This window comes from Bufo gargarizans, chromosome 4, assembly GCF_014858855.1.
Source record: "Bufo gargarizans isolate SCDJY-AF-19 chromosome 4, ASM1485885v1, whole genome shotgun sequence".
Taxonomy (NCBI): Eukaryota; Metazoa; Chordata; class Amphibia; order Anura; family Bufonidae; genus Bufo; species Bufo gargarizans.
In genome coordinates, this window is record NC_058083.1 from 387,863,609 (window position 1) to 387,886,416 (window position 22,808).

Consider the following 22,808-nt stretch of genomic DNA (forward strand, 5'->3'; position numbering starts at 1 on the left):
CTGTACTCACTGTCACGATGAATGCACTGCAGCGAACGGGCCGGCCGGCGCGTGACTGACGTCACTTAGTAACGCTCCTGCTTCCTGAAGTGGGAGGAGTGTTACTAAGTGACGTCAGTCACGCGCCGGCCGGCCCGCTCACTGCCGTTCGCTGCAGTGCATTCATCGTGAAAGTGAGTACAGAGGCTGGCCATTTTATCAATAGGAGAGAGCTTGTTTCACACAGTAGTAAAATACTTTACACACAAATCCAGTTATGTGCGCAGTTTAGGACACATGAGGGGACACATAGGGCCATGAGGGGGACCAGCATAAGATGCTATATGTGTGTCTTATGCTGGCCCCCCTCATGGCCCTATGTGTCATAGCACACATCCCCTATAACAGTGCCATCCACAGGTCCCCCATAAGTGTCCTCCACAGATCCCCCCCCCATAACAGCGTCCTCCACAGGTCCCCCCCATAACAGCGTCCTCCACAGATCCCCCCCCATAACAGCGTCCTCCACAGGTCCCCCCCCATAACAGCGTCCTCCACAGATCCCCCCCCATAACAGCGTCCTCCACAGATCCCCAACATAACAGCGTCCTCCACAGATTCCCCCCCCCCCATAACAGCGTCCTCCAAAGATCCCCCCCCATAACAGCATCCTCCACAGATTCCCCCCCCATAACAGCGTCCTCCACAGATTCCCCCCCCCCCCATAACAGCGTCCTCCACAGATCCCCCCCATAACAGCGTCCTCCACAGATCCCCCCCATAACAGCGTCCTCCACAGATCCCCCCCATAACAGCGTCCTCCACAGACCCCCCCCATAACAGCGTCCTCCACAGATCCCCCTTATAACAGCGTCCTCCACAGATCCCCCATAACAGCATCCTCCACAGATCCCCCCCATAACAGCGTCCTCCACAGATCCCCCCATAACAGCGTCCTCCACAGATCCCCCCATAACAGCGTCCTCCACAGATCCCCCCCCCATAACAGCGTCCTCCACAGATCCCCCCCCCATAACAGCGTCCTCCACAGATCCCCCCCATAACAGCGTCCTCCACAGATCCCCCCCATAACAGCGTCCTCCACAGATCCCCCCCATAACAGCGTCCTCCACAGATCCCCCCCATAACAGCGTCCTCCACAGATCCCCCCCATAACAGCGTCCTCCACAGATCCCCCCCATAACAGCGTCCTCCACAGATCCCCCCCATAACAGCGTCCTCCACAGATCCCCCCCATAACAGCGTCCTCCACAGATCCCCCCCATAACAGCGTCCTCCACAGATCCCCCCCATAACAGCGTCCTCCACAGATCCCCCCCATAACAGCGTCCTCCACAGATCCACCCCATAACAGCGTCCTCCACAGATCCACCCCATAACAGCGTCCTCCACAGATCCACCCCATAACAGCGTCCTCCACAGATCCCCCCCATAACAGCGTCCTCCACAGATCCCCCCCATAACAGCGTCCTCCACAGATCCCCCCCCATAACAGCGTCCTCCACAGATCCCCCCCATAACAGCGTCCTCCACAGATCCCCCCCATAACAGCGTCCTCCACAGATCCCCCCCATAACAGCGTCCTCCACAGATCCCCCCCATAACAGCGTCCTCCACAGATCCCCCCATAACAGCGTCCTCCACAGATCCACCCCATAACAGCGTCCTCCACAGATCCACCCCATAACAGCGTCCTCCACAGATCCACCCCATAACAGCGTCCTCCACAGATCCACCCCATAACAGCGTCCTCCACAGATCCACCCCATAACAGCGTCCTCCACAGATCCACCCCATAACAGCGTCCTCCACAGATCCACCCCATAACAGCGTCCTCCACAGATCCACCCCATAACAGCGTCATACCCAGCCACGTCAGCGGCTCATATGGGAAAATCCAAGCAAATAGACCTCTAGCACAATTCCCTTAAAATATTGCATTGCATATCGTTATCGCAATTTTTAGGGCCCTAATCGCAATCGCACAAAATTCCCATATCGTGCAGCCTTAGTTCTTAGTATATTCTAACTTGAAGCGTCCCCATCACCATGGGAACGCCTCTGTGTTAGAATATACTGTCGGATCTGAGTTTTCACGATCTTGAAAACTCAGATCTGAAAAAGCTGTTATGCAGACGGATCAGTTCTGAACGGATACCATCGTTTGCATTAAAGGTGCGGATCCGTCTGTGCAGATACCAGACGGATCCGCACCGAACGCAAGTGTGAAAGTAGCCTAACAGCAGCGTTTGGGTGTCCGTCATCTGAGCGGAATGGAGGCGGAACGGAGCCAGATCCGCATCCATTCAGAATGCATTGGGGATGTACGGATCCGTTTGGGGCCGTTTGTGAGAGCCCTCAAACGGATCTCGCAAGCGGAACCCCAAACGCAAGTGTGAAAGTAGCCTTAAAATATGGTAAATTTGTTTTATAGCCATGAAGTTGAGAAGTGTGCAATAATGGAATAAATCGTAAAAGGACAAATACTTTTTTCAGCAAATTTATAAAAGATGTCTGAATGAGGTGCAAAACCTGCTGTTTCCTATTAGCTCTCAGGCTAGCTGCGTACACTCCTGCTTTGGTGTCTTTGCAGGTTTATGCCAAGGATCAGCAACCTTCGGCACTCCAGCTGTGAAACTACAACTCCTAGCATGCAAACTTACACAGCTGGTTTTGTATCTCCCATAAAAAGAAGAATAAGAAGAAGTAAAAAGAGGATTCTGGGAGTTGTAGTGCCGGAGGTTGCTGATCCCTGGTTTATGCTGTGCTTTAGCGCTTTTATTGAGAAATATTACTAAGGGCTCATTCATACAACCATATCAGTTTTTAAAGACCGCAAATTACGGATACAGGCCATGTGTGTTCCGCATTTTGCGGATCGGAACATAGAAATGCCTATTCTTATCTGTAAATACGGACAATAATAAGACCTGCGGGGCCACAGAATGGAAGTTCACTGTGTGGTGTCCGCAACTTTTGTGGCCCCATTGAAATGAATGGGTTTGCTTCTGATCTGCAAAATTGCGGAATGGATGTGGACAGAAAAATCCGGTCTTGTGAATAGACCCTAGATGTCCCTTCCCTTTACATGGCAACTATCAGGAATGATCCATTCATTCCTGATAATTTTCTGCTAGTTAGATAATTGCCTGCTCGTTACAGATTCATAGTTTTTGGGCAGCAGAATCCTTAAAGGGGTTGTGTCACTTCAACAATTAGCATTTATTATGTAGAAAAAGTTAATACAAGGCACTTTCTAATGTATTGTGATTGTCCATATTACTTCCTTTGTTGGCTAGATAAATTTTTCCGTCACATTATACACTGTTCGTTAACATGGTTACTACCACCCTGCAATCCATTGGTGGTGGCCATGCTTGCATACAAAAAAAAAAGCACCAGCCTATGTGTGCTCCCACGGTCAAGGCCACCAGAGAGGCTGATATTTTTTCCTATAGTGTGCAAACACGTCCACTACTGTTGGATTGTGGGGTGGTCGTAACCATGGGAACGAGCAGTGTATAATTTGATACATGATAAATGCCACTTGCTGAAGTGGCCAAACCCCTTTAATCTACAACTCAGAAATGTAGGTGTCCACACAAGCAATGCTTTCATCTGCTGAACGGGCATTTTATCATTGGGTGATCGGCGGTATCTTTACCCAGGGCAGTTATTGGGGAACACTCCTCCCTGATAATTGCCCTGATTATTGGCCCATAACACATACATTATACAGTGATCTGATATAAAGTACGTCTTCCAGGTAATGATGGTAGGGGAGTATGTCATACTGCTCCAGTGCAACAAGCACAATTTTTAATGTGACCCTGGATGTGACTGAAGAAGAGGGCATCATGCTCGAGCAGTACAAATTACCTACATGGTGCTCGGCACGCCGCGTAAATGTTTGTTGTAAAGGTCAACCTATGATTCAGATACGTCAGACAAAAGAAACCCATTGTAAAGGTCATTTCAGATACACTGCATCACATAGCTTTGTGTGGCCTTGTGGTCTTCAGAGACGGGTCACATGTAACTTCCTTTGCTTTAGTAGGTTATTTGTAGCACATCCTCTTCCAGTTGCTGGTGGCTAGTTGGCGCATTGTACTGTGTGTTTATTGGTCACATTTCTAAAAGCGCTGATGTGTGAAGCTGGTGATTAGTCAATCATTATTCTAGGGCAGGTAATGTCACGTAGGTTTATGATGCTCATCTTGTGGCCATGTAGGGTGATGGGACCTGTAATTCAAAGACAACTGCTTGAAAGGTGTCCATACAGAAACTGGAAATCCTGCTGAAGGTTTTTAGGACGTTTACCTACAAAGAGGATTTGATAGGCACAGCCAATGGGGATAAGGTCTCTTTCCACCCAAGACTGGGTTATTGCTCCTGCTCAAACTGAGTTTCACATAGTTATGTTGGAGCATGCTTTCCTTCATCAGTATAGGAAGGAAAGTGTCAATTCTAGTTGGCCTTCATGCTTTATTTGCAGTTGGAGAACAAGACGGGGCATTCATCGTACAGGAGGGGACAGTGACCTACAATCTTGTCCAGGTGGGGAAGAGGAGGAGAGGACTACTTGCTAGTATCTGGAGTGTGTAGTGATGTTCCTCAGTCCTCCAGCACTATGTACTTGTATGCTTACCAGTTGTACTAGCCGTCTGGTGCTTTAGGGTGGGTACCAGATAGTAAATCAATAAAGTAAGGTATACTCCCCTCAATCCACCGTCACTCCAGCTCTGACCAGGTGCTGACTGTGTCACTGCTGCAGCTGATGAGTTGGTTGCAGAGTGGCCATTTACCGCATGTTCAGCTGGACCAGAAATGAAATCACCATGTGGAATGGGAGTGGCGAGGGAACAGTAAGGTGAGTAACTCCTAGGCTGTGTTCACATGTACGCTGTGAACTCCGACAGTCTGTTCCGGCGGAGCAACAGACTGCTGAAACGCACTGTATCCGGCGTATATGCCGGCTTTCAGCCACACTCAGCATTTTTTGTCCTGCTAAAAGCCGGTTTATATGCTGGAAAGCAGCCGGATCCCCACTGGATCCCATTACAGGAGGTGCACGGTGGTATTCAGCTATGCCGGATACTGTGAACTTCAGCGGTCTGTTACTAGTCTGCTGGAGTTCACAGCACAGTGGCTTGGAACACTGGTGCCTTGCAGTGCTAGGGGCCTAGGTTCGAATCTGACCAAGGACAGTTTGTATGTTCTCCCTGTGTTTGGGTGGGTTTCCTCACACACTCTACTGACATACTGATGGGGACTTTAGATTGTGAGCCCCAATGGCTGTAAAGCGCTGCAGAATATGTCAGCACTATCTAAGTGAGTGCAATTACTAAATATGTGAACCCAGCCTTATTGTTATTACATCGAACTGAGACAGTTTTAAAAAGATTTCAGAGGCTGGACGACCCCTTTAAGCACCACTGAAATCTTCCTCTCTCTCGTCTTCATTAAATATGTGGCCAAATAAAAGATTTGCAGCCAACAGTTTAATATTCTCAATTTTTTTATTTATTTTTTTTTACAGCTGATTTTGGAGTGTCCGCTCAAATAACAGCCACTATAGCTAAACGAAAGTCTTTCATTGGAACACCGTATTGGTAAGAGGTTTCTTCTTTATTTCTCATTAATTTGCTTCTTGTCTGTAAAGTTTCATTTGCCTGAAGTGGATCCTTGTGGATATCTTCTGTCCTCTGCTGGGTTACAGACACCTAGTGCCCAAGGTATCACTAGTGTGGGGGCTGTCACAGTGGGAGAAACGGATAAGGATTTGGCAAGTGGTTGTTTATACAGTATATTCGATATATGTAGCATGTATCCTACATATATGGACAAAACCCTTGTCTAAATTGCAACAGAATGAATATTTCAAAGGTATGACATGTCCACCAGTCTTCAGTTTAGGTATATAGCCCCCCGTGTAAAGTGGTTGTCCTGGATTTGAAATACATGGCTTCTTTCTTCCAGGTACAGCGCCACATCTGTCCATTGGTTTAATCTGCAGCTTACCTCCATTGAAGTGAGTGAATGGGGCTGAGCTGCAGTGCCAGGTACCGCTTGTAGACAGGTGGAGGGATGTTTTTGGTGGAAAGCAGTCATGTTTCTCTAACCTTGAAAGCTTTTATTTCTTGCTCTTTGAGTTGGAGGCCAGGCTGATTATAGATGACCTCATGACTTTAGTATCATTGGATTATTTATCTGCTGCCATTATTGAATTTCAGTCACAGGATAGTTCACATTGTTCTTCCAGCAATCAGAGTTCCCTGTGCCAAATGGTGTGCTCTGGGAGTAATGCAGTGGACTCCTCCAAGCCTTCTGTGTGGAATAGCATTATAAAATGTTGTCATCATTCACTTTTTATTTTGTGTACGTTTTTTCCCATCTCCTTTCTCTGTAGACCTGGTCTTTCCTCTGCTCCACATTCCCGGGTCTAGATCATATATGAGTGGTACTCTCAAGCGGGGTGCTCCGAGTGCTTCCATATAAGCCTTAGTAGCATCTGTAGAAGGCTTCCAGGTCTACTGTACATGCTCAGAGCCGTCCTATAGACTTCAGTGGATTTGCAGAGCGCTGGTCCAGGCAGGGAACCACCGCATGTACTACAGCATAGGTGTCAAACTCTGACCCGCGGGCCAAATTTGGCCCGCAGTGTAATTATATTTGGCCCGCGAGGCTATACCAAATGACTACTAGAGCTAGCCCGCCGGTGTTCTGCCGAAAGTCTATAGCTTGCCGAAAGTCTATAGCGGAAGGCGACGATTCGGATGATTTGTGGAAGTGCGCTTGCACAGCGCACCACGTCACTTCCGCTATAGACTTTCGGCAAGCTATAGAAATCTGGCAGAACACCGGTATTATACAGTGCATTCATTCATCGCTAATACTACAAATCCCATAATGCCTTGCTGATGTTTTGGCGCGTCAATCAGGACAGGTCCCAGAAACGCCCTCTCTTGTGTGACAGAAGTCATAGCGATCTCAAGCTACAACTGTCACTGTGGAACCCCTTCCCAAGAAAGGCAAACAGGAACTTTCTGGACAGGTGGGAGACAGAATATCTGTTTACATATGTAAAAGACAGACCTGTTTGTCTGATTTATTTGTCTGATTTGTGGAGTCAACGTGGCTATAACTAAGGAGTACAACATTCGACAACACTATGAAACAAAACACCATGACAAGTACAAGGACCTGGACATGACTCAAAAGAGCCAGAAAGTGGAGGAGATGAAAAGAAGTTTGGTTTCACAACAGAATAGGTTCAAAAAAGCCACATCACAAAGTGAGGCTGCTGTAAAAGCTAGTTATATTGTAGCAGTAGAGATCGCAAAATCAGCCTGGCCCTTTAATGAGGGAGAGTTTGTGAAAAAAGTGCATGTTGAAAGTTACTGAGGATTTCCTCAGCTCAAAGCCTGAGCCCAGACATTGATGAACTATCATCCAAGAAGAGATGCCAGGTATCTGGCTTGGGCACATCAGATTAGATCAGTGTGCAGCAAACTGAGCAATAATTAACGTTTTCTTTATGCACTTTTTCTTGCTACTCCAAGACATGGGCTTGAATGGTTGATTGATTTTATTATTGTTATTTTATTTTAAAAATTATTATTATTTATTATTATTTAAATCTTATTTAATAAATGAATATGCTTGTTCCATATTCAATGTTAAAGCAAATCTTGTTTGGGTCCATGTTAAAAGGTTCATTTGTTCAATGCTGGCCCGCGACTTTGTTCAAGTTTTACATTTTGGCCCACTGTGTATTTGAGTTTGACACCCCTGTACTACAGCATGCAAGCTTCTGAGATGCTAGCCCACGGTGCAGTCGCTGCCACTGCTGCTGGATTAAAGGGCATGTGTCATCAGAAAATCATCTGCTGTTTAATTCACTTTGTTATGTTTAACATATTTTTAAATAATTTTTGATATTATTTTTAATTTTCCATGACACTTTTTATATTTAACCTAAAACCAAAAATCCAGCAGTATTCATAGTGGCCACTATTGGCACCACTTCTTGGTTTGTACAGATCACTTTACTGCAGGTAACTCATTGTAATCCTGTCTGTAATGATATCACCTCTGTGAATAGATAAGACAGTATCCACCAATAGGTGACTGTCACAGCTTATCTGCTCCTTCCCTGTACAATGACCTCTGCACGGGTCACAGAGCATGCCTAGAAGACTCTGCCATAGAAGTCAGTGAGGTCCCCTCCCATCCATTGTGTCTATGGCCCATGGGGCTGCCGTAAAGCAATTTTTTAATGCTGTGTAAATGCTCAGGCAAGATGGCCGCCTACATAATCATGTCCAGGAAATAAAATAAAAAAATCTACAATCCGAAAATAAAAACAGATTATAAAAAAAAGGATATGTTCTACTATCTGGTTTTAACTGTCAGATAAAATTTTTGGTGACACATTTCCATAAAGGCAGAGGTTATGATCAGGGAATGAAAGCACCCCCGGGTGCAGAGGAATCAAAATCTTGGAAATGGTAAATTAAAAAAAAAAATTTAGAAAATTTGCAAACATCCATATTTTAAAAATGATTTTATGTTGCATAGCATTGCCGAGATGTGAATACCCCTTTTTATTGGGGAAACTTTGAGCGGCATATCAAAATCCCTGAAACTGTGAACTGTGTTCTTAGGATGGCTCCCGAAGTGGCTGCTGTGGAGAGGAAAGGTGGCTATAACCAGTTATGTGATATCTGGGCAGTAGGCATCACATCGATAGAGCTGGCAGAGCTTCAGCCTCCTATGTTTGACCTGCATCCAATGAGGTACAGCACATACAATCTGTTCTCCTCTCAGTTTTTAGAAGATGTTTTTTGCTACTTAGAAACTTAACTCTTTTCTGTGTTAAAAACTGACCAAAACATAAAAACAAAAAAAAATCTTACCCTATATAAATTGTCTCCCCATTTAACAACCACTCCCCCATAGACAGATTAAAGGGGCTGTGCAATGTCATGATATTGATATCTTATCCTCAGCATCAATATTAGATTGGCGGAGGTCAGCCTCCCAGCACCCAAGTGCTGCATCTTCTTTAGTGTTTAACTGCATGCCATTTAGCTTGTTGCGGCGGTGCAGTGTAATTCCAGTAACTTGTCCTGTTCAAGTGAATGGCAGAGAAAGGTTTAATTACACTGCACCGCCACTACAGTCTACACCAGGGATCAGCAACCGTCGGCACTCCAGCTGCTGTGAAACTACAACTCCCAGCATGTACGCTATGTTGGCTGTTCTTGTAACTCCCATAGAGGTAAAAGGAGGATTGTGGGAGTTTTAGTTGCAGAACAGCTAGAGTGCCGGAGGTTGCCGATTCCCTGATCTATACGTGTGCATTTAAACATTGAAGAGGACGCAGCAGTCCATGACTCCTTCAAACATATGATCAGTGGGGGTGCTGGGAGTGAGATGCCCACCGATGGATAAACTACCCACAGGATAGATCATAAATACATTGGCACTGCACAACTCTTTAAATCTACATCCATATAGGAAATGTAGTCAGTGCAACGGTCATTTAACTATGATACGTAAAGCATCACTTCATGTCAGATACTTACTCCCTGGATAATTTTTTTGTGTGCAATATGTAGGAATATTCATACTTTCTGTCACTTTCTTACCTCTCTCTTCTTTTCTTCTCCCTCTTTATTTAATCACTCCCTCTATCCTTGGCCGCCTCTTTTTTTTGCTTACTTTCTGCCTCTCCCCACTCATGTCCTTCCCACCACCTCTTCCCCTGTCTTCTTCCCCGTCCCTCTTCCCCTCCCTTCTCCTCTTCATTTCTTCCCCCAACATTTCCCCCCTCCCCGCCTTACTCTCACTTTTTCCCAGTACCTCTCCCTTCCATTCTCCTCTTCATTTCTTCCCCACCTTTCCCTCGTCACCTTACTTCTCCCCCGTAACTAATCCCCTCCATTCTCTTCCTCATCTCTTTTCCCACGCCTCCCATTCAAATTGCTTTTCTTTTCTAATGATGAATGATTTAGAAATATTCAAATGTCACACTTCTCATCAGACTAGTTTTTTTATCGTATAGTTCTTTTGTTTTTGTCAGTTTTCATGCCTCTCCCTTGGCATTAACGGATATGTGTTTTTAGGGCCTTATTCTTAATGACAAAGAGCAACTTCCAGCCTCCAAAGTTAAAAGATAAGATGAAATGGTAAGTAACAGACCCCCCCGTTATTGCTCAAGCGCACATGTTTTTCTATTCTCCAGGTATTCATATTTTCTTTCCTAATTTTTCCATTGAAGGTCAAATAGTTTTCATCATTTTGTCAAAATGGCTCTGACGAAAAATCCTAAGAAAAGACCTACAGCCGAAAAATTGTTACAGGTAAGTTAATAATGTATCCTGTGTCACTGTTAATAATGTATCCTGTGGTTGCTGATTTCACGCTCTTTATCCTTGTTTAATTTGGCCAGTATTAATGTTATATAATGATAATAAAACTATAGGTAAGATACATTTAGGCAGTGGCTTACTGCCAATATAGGCAGACCACGCAGCTGCTATGGGGCCTGGAGCGCAAGGAAGGCCCTGCCAACTTTTCTTCTGTTCTGGGCCCTGCTTACTTCCCCTATGCTCAGTCAGGGGCCTGAGTGGGGAATTTTCCGGCTTAGGAGTCCCTGCTCTGACTCCATATATGGATATGTCCATATATGGAGTCAGTGTTATGAACCTGAAAGGGGTATTCCCAAGCATGGTCACTATGCTTGGAGGCCACCCTGTGTATACAAGTCTAACTCTATATTTGAAATGTTTCTGTGAGGATTCGAACTCACAACCATCTATACTAAAGACAAGAACCTTAACCCCTGGGCTATAGAGTTCAGTGCTAATTCATTGCTAAAACATCATAGAAGTTTCTCTCGTGTCATACAAAAGAAACTTCTATGAGGTTTTTAATACAAGAGAAACGTCTATGAGGTTTTTCAGCAATGACTTAGCATTAAGCTCTATAGCCAAGTGGTTAAGGTTCTTGCCTTTAATTTAGATGGTTGTGAGTTCAAATCTCCACAGAAACATTTTAAAAATAGTCTAAATAAAAATTTTTTTTTTTTTTTCATCGCAATATTCTGACCCTCATAACTTTTTTTTCTAGCTATATCTATGGAGATGTATGGGGGCTCATTTTTTATGGGACGATCTGTAATTTTTGACAATACCATTTTGGGGTGTGTATGAATTGTTCACTTTTTATTCACTTTTCTTTTTGTTAGGTCCCCCCCCAAGTGGACCACAACTTACAATCATCAGATGTAAATTGCTCCATTATGCCTCATGCAGACGTCCATGGAACACGGTCCGTAAGATACCCGACTGGCATTGCAGGAGCGCACAGCGTCATTGGTTGCTATGACGCTGTGCGCTCCTGCAATGCCAGTCCTGTATCTCACGGACCGTGTTCCACGGACGACTGAATGAGACTTTAGTCTGTATAGAAATCATCACTATATCATAGTTCAGTGTTGCCATCTAGTGGCCTGAACTGGGATATACTAACAATAAGCCTGGAAGCCTAGTATAGGCTGTGGCTTATTTTTAGAACAGGGTGCTTTCTCCGATCTCCGCTGGGGGAAAGCCCCATAAAGAGGAATCCCACACTTCTGTTTTTTAACACTCTCAGATGCCGTGAGTGAGGGGAACTCATTGCTGTGAGGGAAGTGGGAATGTGGCGTATTCTGGGGCCATTTTATGGGGCATATTAGGGGTTGGATAACCCTTTTAACCATTAAAATACCGGAGGTTTTTTCATTTTTGCATTTTCGTTTTTCTTCCCTATCTTCCTTGAGCCATAACCTTTTTATTTTTCCGTTCACATATCCGTATGAGGGCTTATTTTTTGCGGTACAAGTTGTACTTTAATATGGCATACAATGTAGTGGGAAGCAGGCAAAAAATTCCAAATGGTGTGGAATTGAAAAGAAAAACCAATTCCTTTACCGGTTTGTTCCTACGGTGTTCCCTTTGTGGCAAAACTGACCCGTGCCCTTCATTCTCTGGTTCAGTAGGAATACAAAGTGGGTGTGGCAGGGGAAGAGCCAGTACAGGTGGTGGGATGGGCCAGAGTGGGTAGTGGGCGGAGTTAGGGGCCCAATTCAGATTCTTGCTATGGGGCCCAATGATTTCTATGTACGCCCCTGCATTTAGGTATTCCACTGAAAATACAGGTCACTTCTGACTTCCTCCTATAACTGCGGAGTATCCTAAATAAGGCTACTTTCACATTTGCGTTCGGGGTTCCGCTTGTGAGCTCCGTTTAAAGGCTCTCGCAAGCGGCCCCGAACGCATCCGTCCAGCCCTAATGCATTCTGAGTGGATGCGAATCCGCTCAGAATGCATCAGTATGGCTCCGCTTGGCCTCTGTTCCGCTCAGCAGGCGGGCATTCATTCATTTTATCGTTGTCTATAACGATTCAGTGTGTATACCAGGGTATGTTGATATTGCTGTTTTTGGCATAATTTATTACCATTCATTTTCCAATTTTTTCAAGCTACAGCTGCACTCACTGGGCGGGGACATAGCTATAATTCATGGGGCTCCATATCAAAATCAGATGGGCCCTCACCACATAGTGTAAGAAAATAAAAATGGCGTCATAATTACCACTTATTAAAGGTATGTCTTACAGGAGATGTGCTGTCTCCATATATTGTTTTTTCTCATTTTTGACGTCTGCTACCATGTGTTATGTATTTTGTCTGAAGCCTTTAAAAAAATTTGGTATCACAGGCAAAGACCCACATCCCCGCAGCTTCTATTGTATGGATAGCTCTGATATGATTTAACAAGTCTGATCTGTCAGCAGACTTGTACCTATGAACGTTTTAAAATATGCAGATGAGCCCCTAGGAGCAACAAGGGAGTTGCCGTTACTCCGAGAGGCTCTGCACTCTGCAGCTGCCGCACCCTTTGATAGGGTCAGGCAGTGTAAACGTGATCACGCCTGATGGGCCCCACTGGACGTGGATGAGGCCATTGCCGAGAGAGCAGAGCCTCTTAAGAGTAACTGTCTGTTGCTCCTGAAGGCTCATTTGCATATATGAAAACCTCAGTTCTCTCAGCAATGTGAGCACACATGAACATGGGCCCAACACAGATGCCTTCAGCTGCCAAGTGCACATGTAACAGGTCAGCCAGTGTCATAGGTACAAATCTGCTGACAGATGCAGTTTTTACAGACCACTTATTACCATGCTTGAATGGCCATGGGCGACTGGCTATCTCACTGCAGTGTTGTACAGTCAGTACATATTTTGGAAGATGAGTGCGAATAATTTGCTTGATTAGATTGCACAGTGCAGAAAATTGGAGCCACTGCTGTAATATTACTTTTTCTTGCTTTTGTAGCATCCTTTTGTCACACAGCCCTTGAATCGTACACTTGCTATTGAGCTGTTGGATAAGGTGAATAATCCTGACCACTCTAGTTACCATGATTTTGATGACGATGATCCAGAGGTAAGACCACTATTTGTAACTCAGTGCTCCTTTTTATGATAAAACAATTGCAGTACAATGTTCTCCAGCAATGCTGACCGGACCACCATGAGTGCAACCCGCATTACTTTCTCTATGCTGCTCTTCAGCTTTATTACAAAATGTATATATGCACTTGACAGAGAATGTAAAAACACAAAAAAATAAAAAATTTAGGTTATATTTGATTTGATATATTTTATATTTGATACTATATTTGACATCTGAAATCGGCCCCATTAATGTCTCACACTGTGCCTCCAGAACCTCAGTGCAATGCCCACCAAATGTTAACTGTGACTTATGGGTGACATAATGCCCATGTGTCACTGCATACTGGTTAAGGCTAGGTTCACACCCGAGCTGTTACTTACGATTTTCTGTTCCGTTATAGAAACATAAAATCTATAATAGCGGCAGTCACCAGTGTTGCACAAGGTACCCCATCGATTAGAAGGGGTTCTTTGGTGTTTGTCATATACATTGTACACCATTTTTGACCAAATCTGTGACGGACGCTCCTACAGAGCCCACAACATAGATGTGCCTACGTCTTGAGTTAGTCAAAGAGGTCCTGTAAAAATATAGAAATGGGAAACACTAGTAGATACTATATAGGTAGAGGACCACTTTGACAAGAGAGTTCGTGAAAAGTAAATTACAGGAAAATGGAATGGGAAGGAAAGACAGAGTAAGGCTACTTTCACACTTGCGTTGTTGTTTTTCGGTATTGAGATGCGGTAGAGGATGTCAATACTGGAAGAAAACGTTTCCATTTAGTCCTCATGCACTCTGAATGGAAGAAGATCTGTTTAAGATGCATCAGGATGTCTTCCGTCCCGGCAGCAAATCCATTAAAAAACACACAAAAAGGAATCTGAGACTCTAAACAATGTAAGTCAATGGTGACAAATCCGTTTTTTTATGGATCCTAAAAAACCGGGTCCGTCACCCATTGACTTTCAATGTTGTTAGTGACCCGTTTTTTTTTCCATTTTGATTTTACACAACCACATCCTAATGGAACGGATGCATCCTGATGTGCAAAATCAGAACAGATCTGTTTAATTCCAGTATTGATATCTTCTGCCGGATCTCAATACCAGAATTAGCAATGCAAGTGTGAAAGTAGCCTTAAAGGAGGACATGGCATAGGAAAAAGACTTGAAGCCAGAAAGGAAAAGATGGAGACACTGTTAAAAAGGTTTGAAGACGCAGCATAGCGCAGTGTTAACCTTCTTGTTGCAGTAAAAAAAAAAAGGGGGCTGGGGTTGACTTGAGTTCAGACATTAGTGTTATTACTGTCCCTCTGCTAATCGAAGATCGAAGGATTCCTTCCGGATAGGGGTATATTGTCCCCCATCATAGTGTTATCCAACTACTGTGGAGTGTAGGGTGACTATGCACCAATGTGGCATGCTGCTGTGCTGTACACCGCATTAAAGAAGCTGGGAGAAGCCTGCATACTCTATTATGCCCGATACGCGTGGGCATTGTCTGACACAACAATTCTCTCAGTAGTTTCCTGTGTCGTGCCCCTTTAGGCCCCGTATTAGGTACAGTATGTAGATTCTTCCCAAAGTGTCACTTTACAGGGAGTCTGTCACCAGGAAATTCTCTGATAAACCAGGCACGAAGACTGGTAGGGCTAGCTCAGCTGAATGTAATGATGGCTTTCGCTTGGCTATCTGTTCCTTTAAAGTACTTTTAATCAATATGCTCATGAGTGAAATGCACTGAGTGCGGGCCCAAGCCACTCTGTGCACCCTTTCTCCTCCTCTTCCTCTGCCAGCCCATCCCTCTCCTTCTTGCATAGTCATCTTGTCCCTGCCACTCAAGAAGAAGAGGGAGGTACTGGCAGAGGAAGCAGAAGGAACAAGGGTGCACAGAGTGCACTTAACGGTTCAGAGTGCACTTAACATCAGCTGATCACCTACAAGGCGTTGTGCCTGGTTTATAGTGAATTTCTTGGTGACACACATCTGTGTGGCTGTGCCGCAAATGATAGAACATGTCCTATTCTTTTCTGTTTTGTGGACAAGAATAGGCATTTCTACAATGGGGCCCTCAAAGTGTGGGATGCACACGGAACACATCCGTATTTTGCGGATCCGCGATATATAGCGGACTTCAGAACAGATGCATCCATTTTTGCTTGCTTCTGACAACATAGTGGAAAGTACACTAGTGGGCTTCCTTTTGATGTATCTGTACCCTGGGGCATGTTGGTGACTTCACAGGCAAACAGTCTTCAGTATTTGATGTATTACAAAGCAATGTACCATTTATGTTGTTACCAGCCGTAGATTCATATAGAAAATATGGTATGCTCTAATAATTTTGTCTCCTTATATTTATCATTATTTATCATGTTTTTGTGTGCGTTGGTCCCTTTTGTTTTTCCACGTAGTTTAAGTTTTGGGGTATCTTTTCTCCTGCATCTCCTCCTGTGCGTCGGGCCCCTCGTTTTGCTGCCCGTCCCAAGGTACAATTGCTTGTTCCCGGCAAGCTGAGTGTATCACCTAACTATTACACATTACGCTGGCTTCCTAAACCTTCCGTAGCTGAGGCGGTATGTAACATTGCTCTGACCAAGCTTGCAGCTTCAAAGTGAAGTCCATATGTGCCTTCTGTGCTCATTTCATCAAGGCCTGTAGATGAGCTCCTGGCTTGTACTGTAGTATGACCTGGAATAGTACTAACCAGTCTAACTCTTAGGAAAAACATCAGTAGGCTGACATTTTATCATATATCTGTTCGTCCCGCCATAAAAATATCATTTGATTGCTTCAGTCCATGTAATATTCTCTTCATTTAAGCATAACTGAGTTTTGGTGTCAGATTTGGTTCTATGTCAGATGTTTGAGCTCATGTATCTGCAAATTTTACTAGCGCTCTCAGCACAGAGACTTACCGCTATTCCCCTTCAGCTCTGATCAGCTTTTTCCGGCTGTCCTTAGAGAGTCATTGAAAGCAGTGTTTGGGCTAAGAGAAAGTGTATCATGTGTACCCAGCAAACCCCTCCTATCACAGGAGAGATCATAGATGAAGGGGATGTGGGCTCAGACCAGCACTTTTAACTATTTGACCTTTTATTCTCGCTATCAGCAGGGTTTCAGTAGCGTGATCTTCACTGATCAAACTTTTTGACATGTCCACCATGATTTGTCAAATGTTTATCTCAATTACGTTCACTCCAAAGAGAATAATAATCTCTATTTATATAGCGCCAACATATTCCACAGCGCTTTACAATCATCGGGTTCCTGTATAAACATTCATAAATAACACAGAAACAAATAAATTAAGAAATTAAAGCAAGAGTAGTGAAAGCCCTGCTCGCAAGAGCTTACAATCTTTGAGGAGATAGGTGTGACGAAGAAGGTAAAGGTGCTTGATTTGTACAATGGTCCGGCCATCTTTACTCAATAGGCAAGTAGATATATGGCTGCATGACCCGTCACCAGCCGATATCTGTAGAACTTCTGAGTGTATGATGGATGGTGTTTGATGATTGATCAGGTTCAGAAGAATGATGATGGGTAGAAAAGTGGAGAAGAGTTAGATCAGGGGATGCAATAGGCCACCCTAAAAGATGTGTTTTTAGGGAGTGCCTAAAACTGTGGATGTTGTGAATCAACCTAATTGCTTGGGGTAGGGCATTCCAGAGAACTGGTGCAGCTCAGAAGAAGTCTTCAAGATGGAAGTGAGAGGTTTGGATTGTGGTGGATGTCAGTCGTAAATCATTGTCAGAGCATAAAGCACGAGTAGGATTATAGACAGAACTGAGGGAGGAAGTATGGATGGGGGGTGCAGCACCGTTGAGAGCTTTGTGGGTAGGAATGAGCTGTTTAAATTGAACCCTGTACTGTATGGGCAACCAGTGCAATGACTGGCACCGGTCGGAGGAATCAGAGTAGCGGTTAGACAGATAGATTAGACAGATAGATGAACCTGACTGCTGACTTCAGGATAGATTGGAGCGGATAAAGTCTAATGCGGGGGGATACCAATAAGTAATGAGTTATAGTAATCAAGGTGGGAATTGCTCGGCACAACAATGAGAGTTTTTGTTGTTTCTACAGTAAGAAAGGGGCGGATTCTAGAGATGTTTTTTGAGGTGCAGGTGGCATGAGCAGGCAAACAATTGAATATTGGGGTGAAGAAATATACTATATAAATTTATAATAAACAGTAATACCACCACCAGCTGCCTTGGACTACAACGCGGGGGTCAGATGAGCCCACCATCCTGGGTGTCTTTTGGAGAATACTTTTAATGGCACAAGAAGACACTAGCAGTTTTCCATGATCTAATAGGAGACATCATTTTCTAACCTAAGTCCCCGGGCTAGGATTCACTATTGACATGTCAAGGAATGAGCCTGCAAAGAGTATCTGTCAGCACTCCTGACTTGTCTGTCTTACTCAATACTTAAAGGGGTTGTCCGCTTTTGTAATATTGATGACCTATCTTCAATATAGTATTAGTATTTATTATAAGAGCCATGTCAGGAGACACAATAGGTCCTCTTTAAGACCAGTGTTCCAACATTAAAGCAATCTCTTACCTTGGATGCTAAAGCCTAGTTCACACTTGAATGATTTGGTCAGTGATTTTCATAAGGCTTTTCTGTTTAGAAAGGTGCTAGTGCCAGTATTCATGTCATCACCCCTGACACCACCCCACAGGTTTGTAAAGGAATAAAATTGAATTTGAACAAAGCCTTTAGAAAAGAAAAAAATTCACATTGTATTCTCTAACACAGTAGTTTAAAGTGACCCTCTGTTAAAAAAATAAAAATCATTTAAACGTTGGAACAAACAGAATACTTACATGGTGCCCTCCTTTTCATCTTTTTAGTTGCAGATCCATTACTCCTCAGGCTCCTCTTCTACCATCCAAGATGGCCACACTGCTTCTTAGACTGCTGATGCATACTGTGTATCGGTAGTGTAAGACACTTTCTGCTTGTCCAGCCCTTCTCTAGAATTGGCCAGCACTGTTCACATGAGCAGAGTTGGCCAATCAGAGGGCAGGAGGAAGTGTCTTGGGCCACCAAATGCACAGTGCGTATCAGATAGTTTGAGAAGCGGTGCATACACCTTGGATGGCAGAAGAGGGGCCCAGAAAGTGGCAGTTCTGTAGCTAAAAAGATGAAATAGAGGACACAAGGAAAGTGTTCTGATCATTACCCAGTTAATGTGATTTTTTTATTTTTCTTGAACCCCATGGTTGCTTTTAATAGTTTGGCTGCAGCACATTGTCACAGTTGTTTGGCCACAGGTGACGCATATCATTTACTTTCCACTTAGGCCCACACGGCTCAGCAGAAATCTGAGCTGCCTTTTTAATTAGATGACTCATTTATGAATTTTGAAGTATTTACTAGCTGTGCGTGCGTATTCATAGACCATTACTTTCAAGGCAGCCTTTTATAAGCAGTAGCCATATGAATCCTTTGTCTCCTTCAGCACCTGAGTAAGTCATTAGCAGGTCTCTCTGTTATGAGGACAAGGAGCTTTGGAGTTATGCAAGGGAGCATAATTCCTTGAAGAACAAACAGTGCTCGCCTTTGCCCGTCCATGGTACAACCACACTCTTTTCTTTTTCCTTTCATAAATTATTAGTTTTGAAAGGAATGCCAGTATTTGAAGCAGATTTATGTTATGCTATAAATATGTGTGAAGGATGAAGTGATAAAGGAAAAAAAATAAAACATTTTGACTAATTTTTTATTTATTTTTAACTAGAAGGCCATCTAGGAGATGGTATAAAATAGGATAAAGTAATATGGCAAAGTATTTATTTACCAAGATTCCTTGCTCTTGCACATTGCTTTGAAATGTTGGAATGATGAACTTAGTAGGAGCAATTATGGTAGAATTACCATCCTGGAAAACTGCTGTGTGATGCCCTGAGGAAGTAGTCTGGAATTGCATACTTATGCAACAGTTATAGACTGTAGGGAATAAAAATGATCCTTGTGTTAGAGAATACAGATTAATTGTTGCCAATGTTTGGTTTGGAGGAAGTTCATGTATGTGCTTGCATAATCAGATTTGTAATGAAGGATGGGTTGTTCACAATGAACATACAATATTCACCAAAAGTTAGGGATATTTGGCTTTCTGGTGAAATTTATGGAAAATTTAAAAAGTTCATGCTACTATATATGATGAAAGTAGGGCATTTAAGTAGAAGCATGCAATGGTGATTTCCTCATCTCAAACAATTTATTGAAACAAAAGCCAACAACAGTGGTGGTTATACCCCCACAAAAAATGTCAATGTCTCAATAACTTGTCATTTGGCTTTGAACATCAATTACAGCTTGACAATGACATCTGATGCTATTCACAAGTCGACTTATTGTCTGCTGAGGCATGGCATCACACTCTTCTTGAAGGTCGTCCCTTAGGTAATTGGGGTTCTGGGGTACAGAGTTACAAGCCTCTACACAGCGACTCAGCTGATCCCATAGGTTTTCAATGGGATTCAGGTCTGGAGAACGTAAGGCCACTACATTTGAGGTACCCCAGTCTCAAGCAGCCGTTCCGGGCAGTTCTGTATTGACTAGACACACCTGCCCACACTGTAACACCACTACCAAAGGCTCGTCTAGTAACAACAGTGGCTGATACACAGTGCTCTCCTTGACGTCTTCAACTTCATTGGCGGACATCATTTCTGCTTAGAGTGAACAGCACTGAGGCCCACTAGTCCAACGTATATGCTCCCTGGCCGATGCAAGCCGATGACGTCTGTGGTCAGGCACCCTTGCATGTCATCTAGCACGCAGACCACACTGATGTAAACGGTTTCGAATGGTCTGATATAGGCGATATGCAATATAAATTTGTGCCACGATATGGATCGCCAGACCGCGATATGATCGCGCTCTCTGAGCGCACCATGTTCTCCTGAGCCGGCACAGTGGAGAATGAGGGAGTCCCTCCCTCCCCACTGTGCGCAGCTGCCGCTTACCACCAATGAGAAAAGAGGAGAAGGAGGAGGGGAGGGACTGACGGTAAATCATTGAGTTTTCACGCTCTCAGTGAGAGCGTGAAAACTCAAATCCGATGGTATATTCTAACCCCCAGGCGTTCCCATGCTGACAAGGACGCTTGCCTGGGGGTTAGAATATACAGGGCTACGCCGCTCACAGGAGCACATTTATAAACTAAACAGTAACTTTAACTTTAATCAGCGACTCTTTACTTGTATATCTTACTCTGTCTTGGCTCCGGTAACAGCAGGCAGTGCGGGCGGGCGGCGCTCACTCACGTCACGTGCCTGCTCCTCCCACTAGGCGGTGCAGGCTCGTGACATCAGTGAGTGAGTGCCGCCCATCCGCACTGCCTGCTGTTACTGGAGCTAAGACGGAGTAAGGTATACAAGTAAAGAGTCGCTGATTAAAGTTAAAATTACTGTTTAGTTTATAAATGTGCTCCTGTGAGCGTCAGGGAGGGGGGGATCTGTGGGTGTCACTGTTTAGGGGAGGGGGGATCTGTGGATGGCACTATTTAGGGGAGGGGGATCTGTGGATGGCACTATTTAGGGGAGGGGGATCTGTGGGTGGCACTATTTAGGGGAGGGGGATCTGTGGATGGCACTATTTAGGGGAGGGGGATCTGTGGATGGCACTGATTAGGGGAGGGGGATCTGTGGATGGCACTGTTTAGGCAAGGGGACTCAGCTCCCTGCTGTTGTGTGCAGGAAGAGTGTAAAGTCCTATTCACCCTAATAGAGCTCTATTAGGGTGAATATGTCAAGGGTTCTAGCCCTTAAAGGGACACTGACAGGCCCAATAACCATAATTAGCTGTACATATGCATGCACAAGTCTTCTAATGTGCATTAAAAACATATAAGTATAACCCCTGTCCACATTATGAATACAGTAAACTCACGTTTTATAACCTGAACTAATCGCTTTTCTTCACCCAGCCAGCATCAGCCCAACCACCGTTTTGAAGCGCCGCCCAGCTCATCAATATTCACTTCGCTGGGCGGCTTCTGCTGTCCCCGACCTTCCGAGATCCGGCGCATGCCCAATAGAAAGCTATGGGTGACGGGCGCAGAAGCTGAAAGCGAGTCCGAAGCCCTTAGCTTTCTATTGGGCATGCGCCGGATCTCGGAAGGTTGGGGACAGCAGAAGCCGTCCAGCGAAGTGAATATTGATGAGCTGGGCGGCGCTTCAAAACGGCGGTTGGGCTGATGCTGGCTGGGTGCAAGTGGAGCTGAAACCCCGCCCTTTGGGCAGAAAGAAAAGCGATTACTTCAGGTTATAAAACATGAGTTTACTGTATTCATAATGTGGACAGGGGTTATACTTAATATGTTTTCAATGCACATTAGAAGACCTGTGCATGCATATGTACAGCTAATTATAGTTATTGGGCCTGTCAGTGTCCCTTTAAGGAGGCTAATAAATAAAAAGTAAAAAATAAAGTTTAACCCCCCCCCCCCTCCCCCCAATATAGAAAACTATATATCGCATATCGCACATGCTTAAAATTATATCGCAATATAGATTTTAGGCCATATCGCCCACCCCTAGTCTGACATGACACTTGGGCCGCTCTCACCTCTCTTAAATGTGTCTGGATTTGTGTGGCATTCCTCATCTGGTTCCTCAGGGCATTGCTCACAATGAAGTGGTCATCGGTGTGAGATGTGGCCAAAGGATGTCCAATTATATGCCTTTCTGTGACTCTTCAAGTATATCTGCTGCAAACTGCTGATGACACTCTGTGACACTCTAAGCTCAGTGGTCACTTCCTGCTTGACCCCTCACAATAACAAGGTACTGTTGATCAGTTGTTAGGTGTCATCTTGGTCTCATGATGTCAAAATATGAACAGCATGATGAGGAGGACTGTTTAAATACCAATTCTAATTGAACCAGGAAATTTATTGGGCAATTCCTGGATCAAACATCTGTTGTGAATTTTGTAAGTATGTTCAAGTATACCTTATGAAATATAGAAAACTGGGCAGAATTTCAACAAAGACTATATTAGTAAGTGCCATATAATCATCTCACAAACACATTGGTCAACAGTGATCAGAAAGTGGCCAACCCCTTTAAGTAAGTTGAAGATTAAATGATCTCCAAAAGACATAACGTTAAAGATGAAACACACTTTTCAACATTTTAGCAATATCAGTGTATTATTTTGGTTTTGTACAGTTCTAGAATGAAAATAGGAAAGGAATACCTTGAAAAAGTATGGGAACCCAAGGATATTTGAGCGCTCAGATAACTTTGACCGAGTTCTCAGACCTTG

The 22,808-nt window shown here is 44.1% G+C and overlaps 1 protein-coding gene across 6 annotated transcripts in view; it reads left to right on the forward strand.

Moving 5' to 3' along the window:
* The window catches only part of MAP4K3 (mitogen-activated protein kinase kinase kinase kinase 3), a 275,619-nt gene that overhangs the window by 156,291 nt on the left and 96,520 nt on the right, over positions 1 to 22,808 (forward strand). For 4 of the 6 annotated variants that reach the window (XM_044291852.1, XM_044291853.1, XM_044291854.1 and 1 more), the window contains exons 8-13: positions 5,540 to 5,612; positions 8,667 to 8,798; positions 10,131 to 10,193; positions 10,286 to 10,367; positions 13,387 to 13,497; positions 15,926 to 16,000. In XM_044291852.1, the coding sequence (XP_044147787.1) occupies positions 5,540 to 5,612; positions 8,667 to 8,798; positions 10,131 to 10,193; positions 10,286 to 10,367; positions 13,387 to 13,497; positions 15,926 to 16,000 (536 nt within the window). The remainder of the gene's footprint in view (positions 1 to 5,539; positions 5,613 to 8,666; positions 8,799 to 10,130; positions 10,194 to 10,285; positions 10,368 to 13,386; positions 13,498 to 15,925; positions 16,001 to 22,808) is intronic. The other 2 variants (XM_044291855.1, XM_044291857.1) reach the window with 1 other exon arrangement.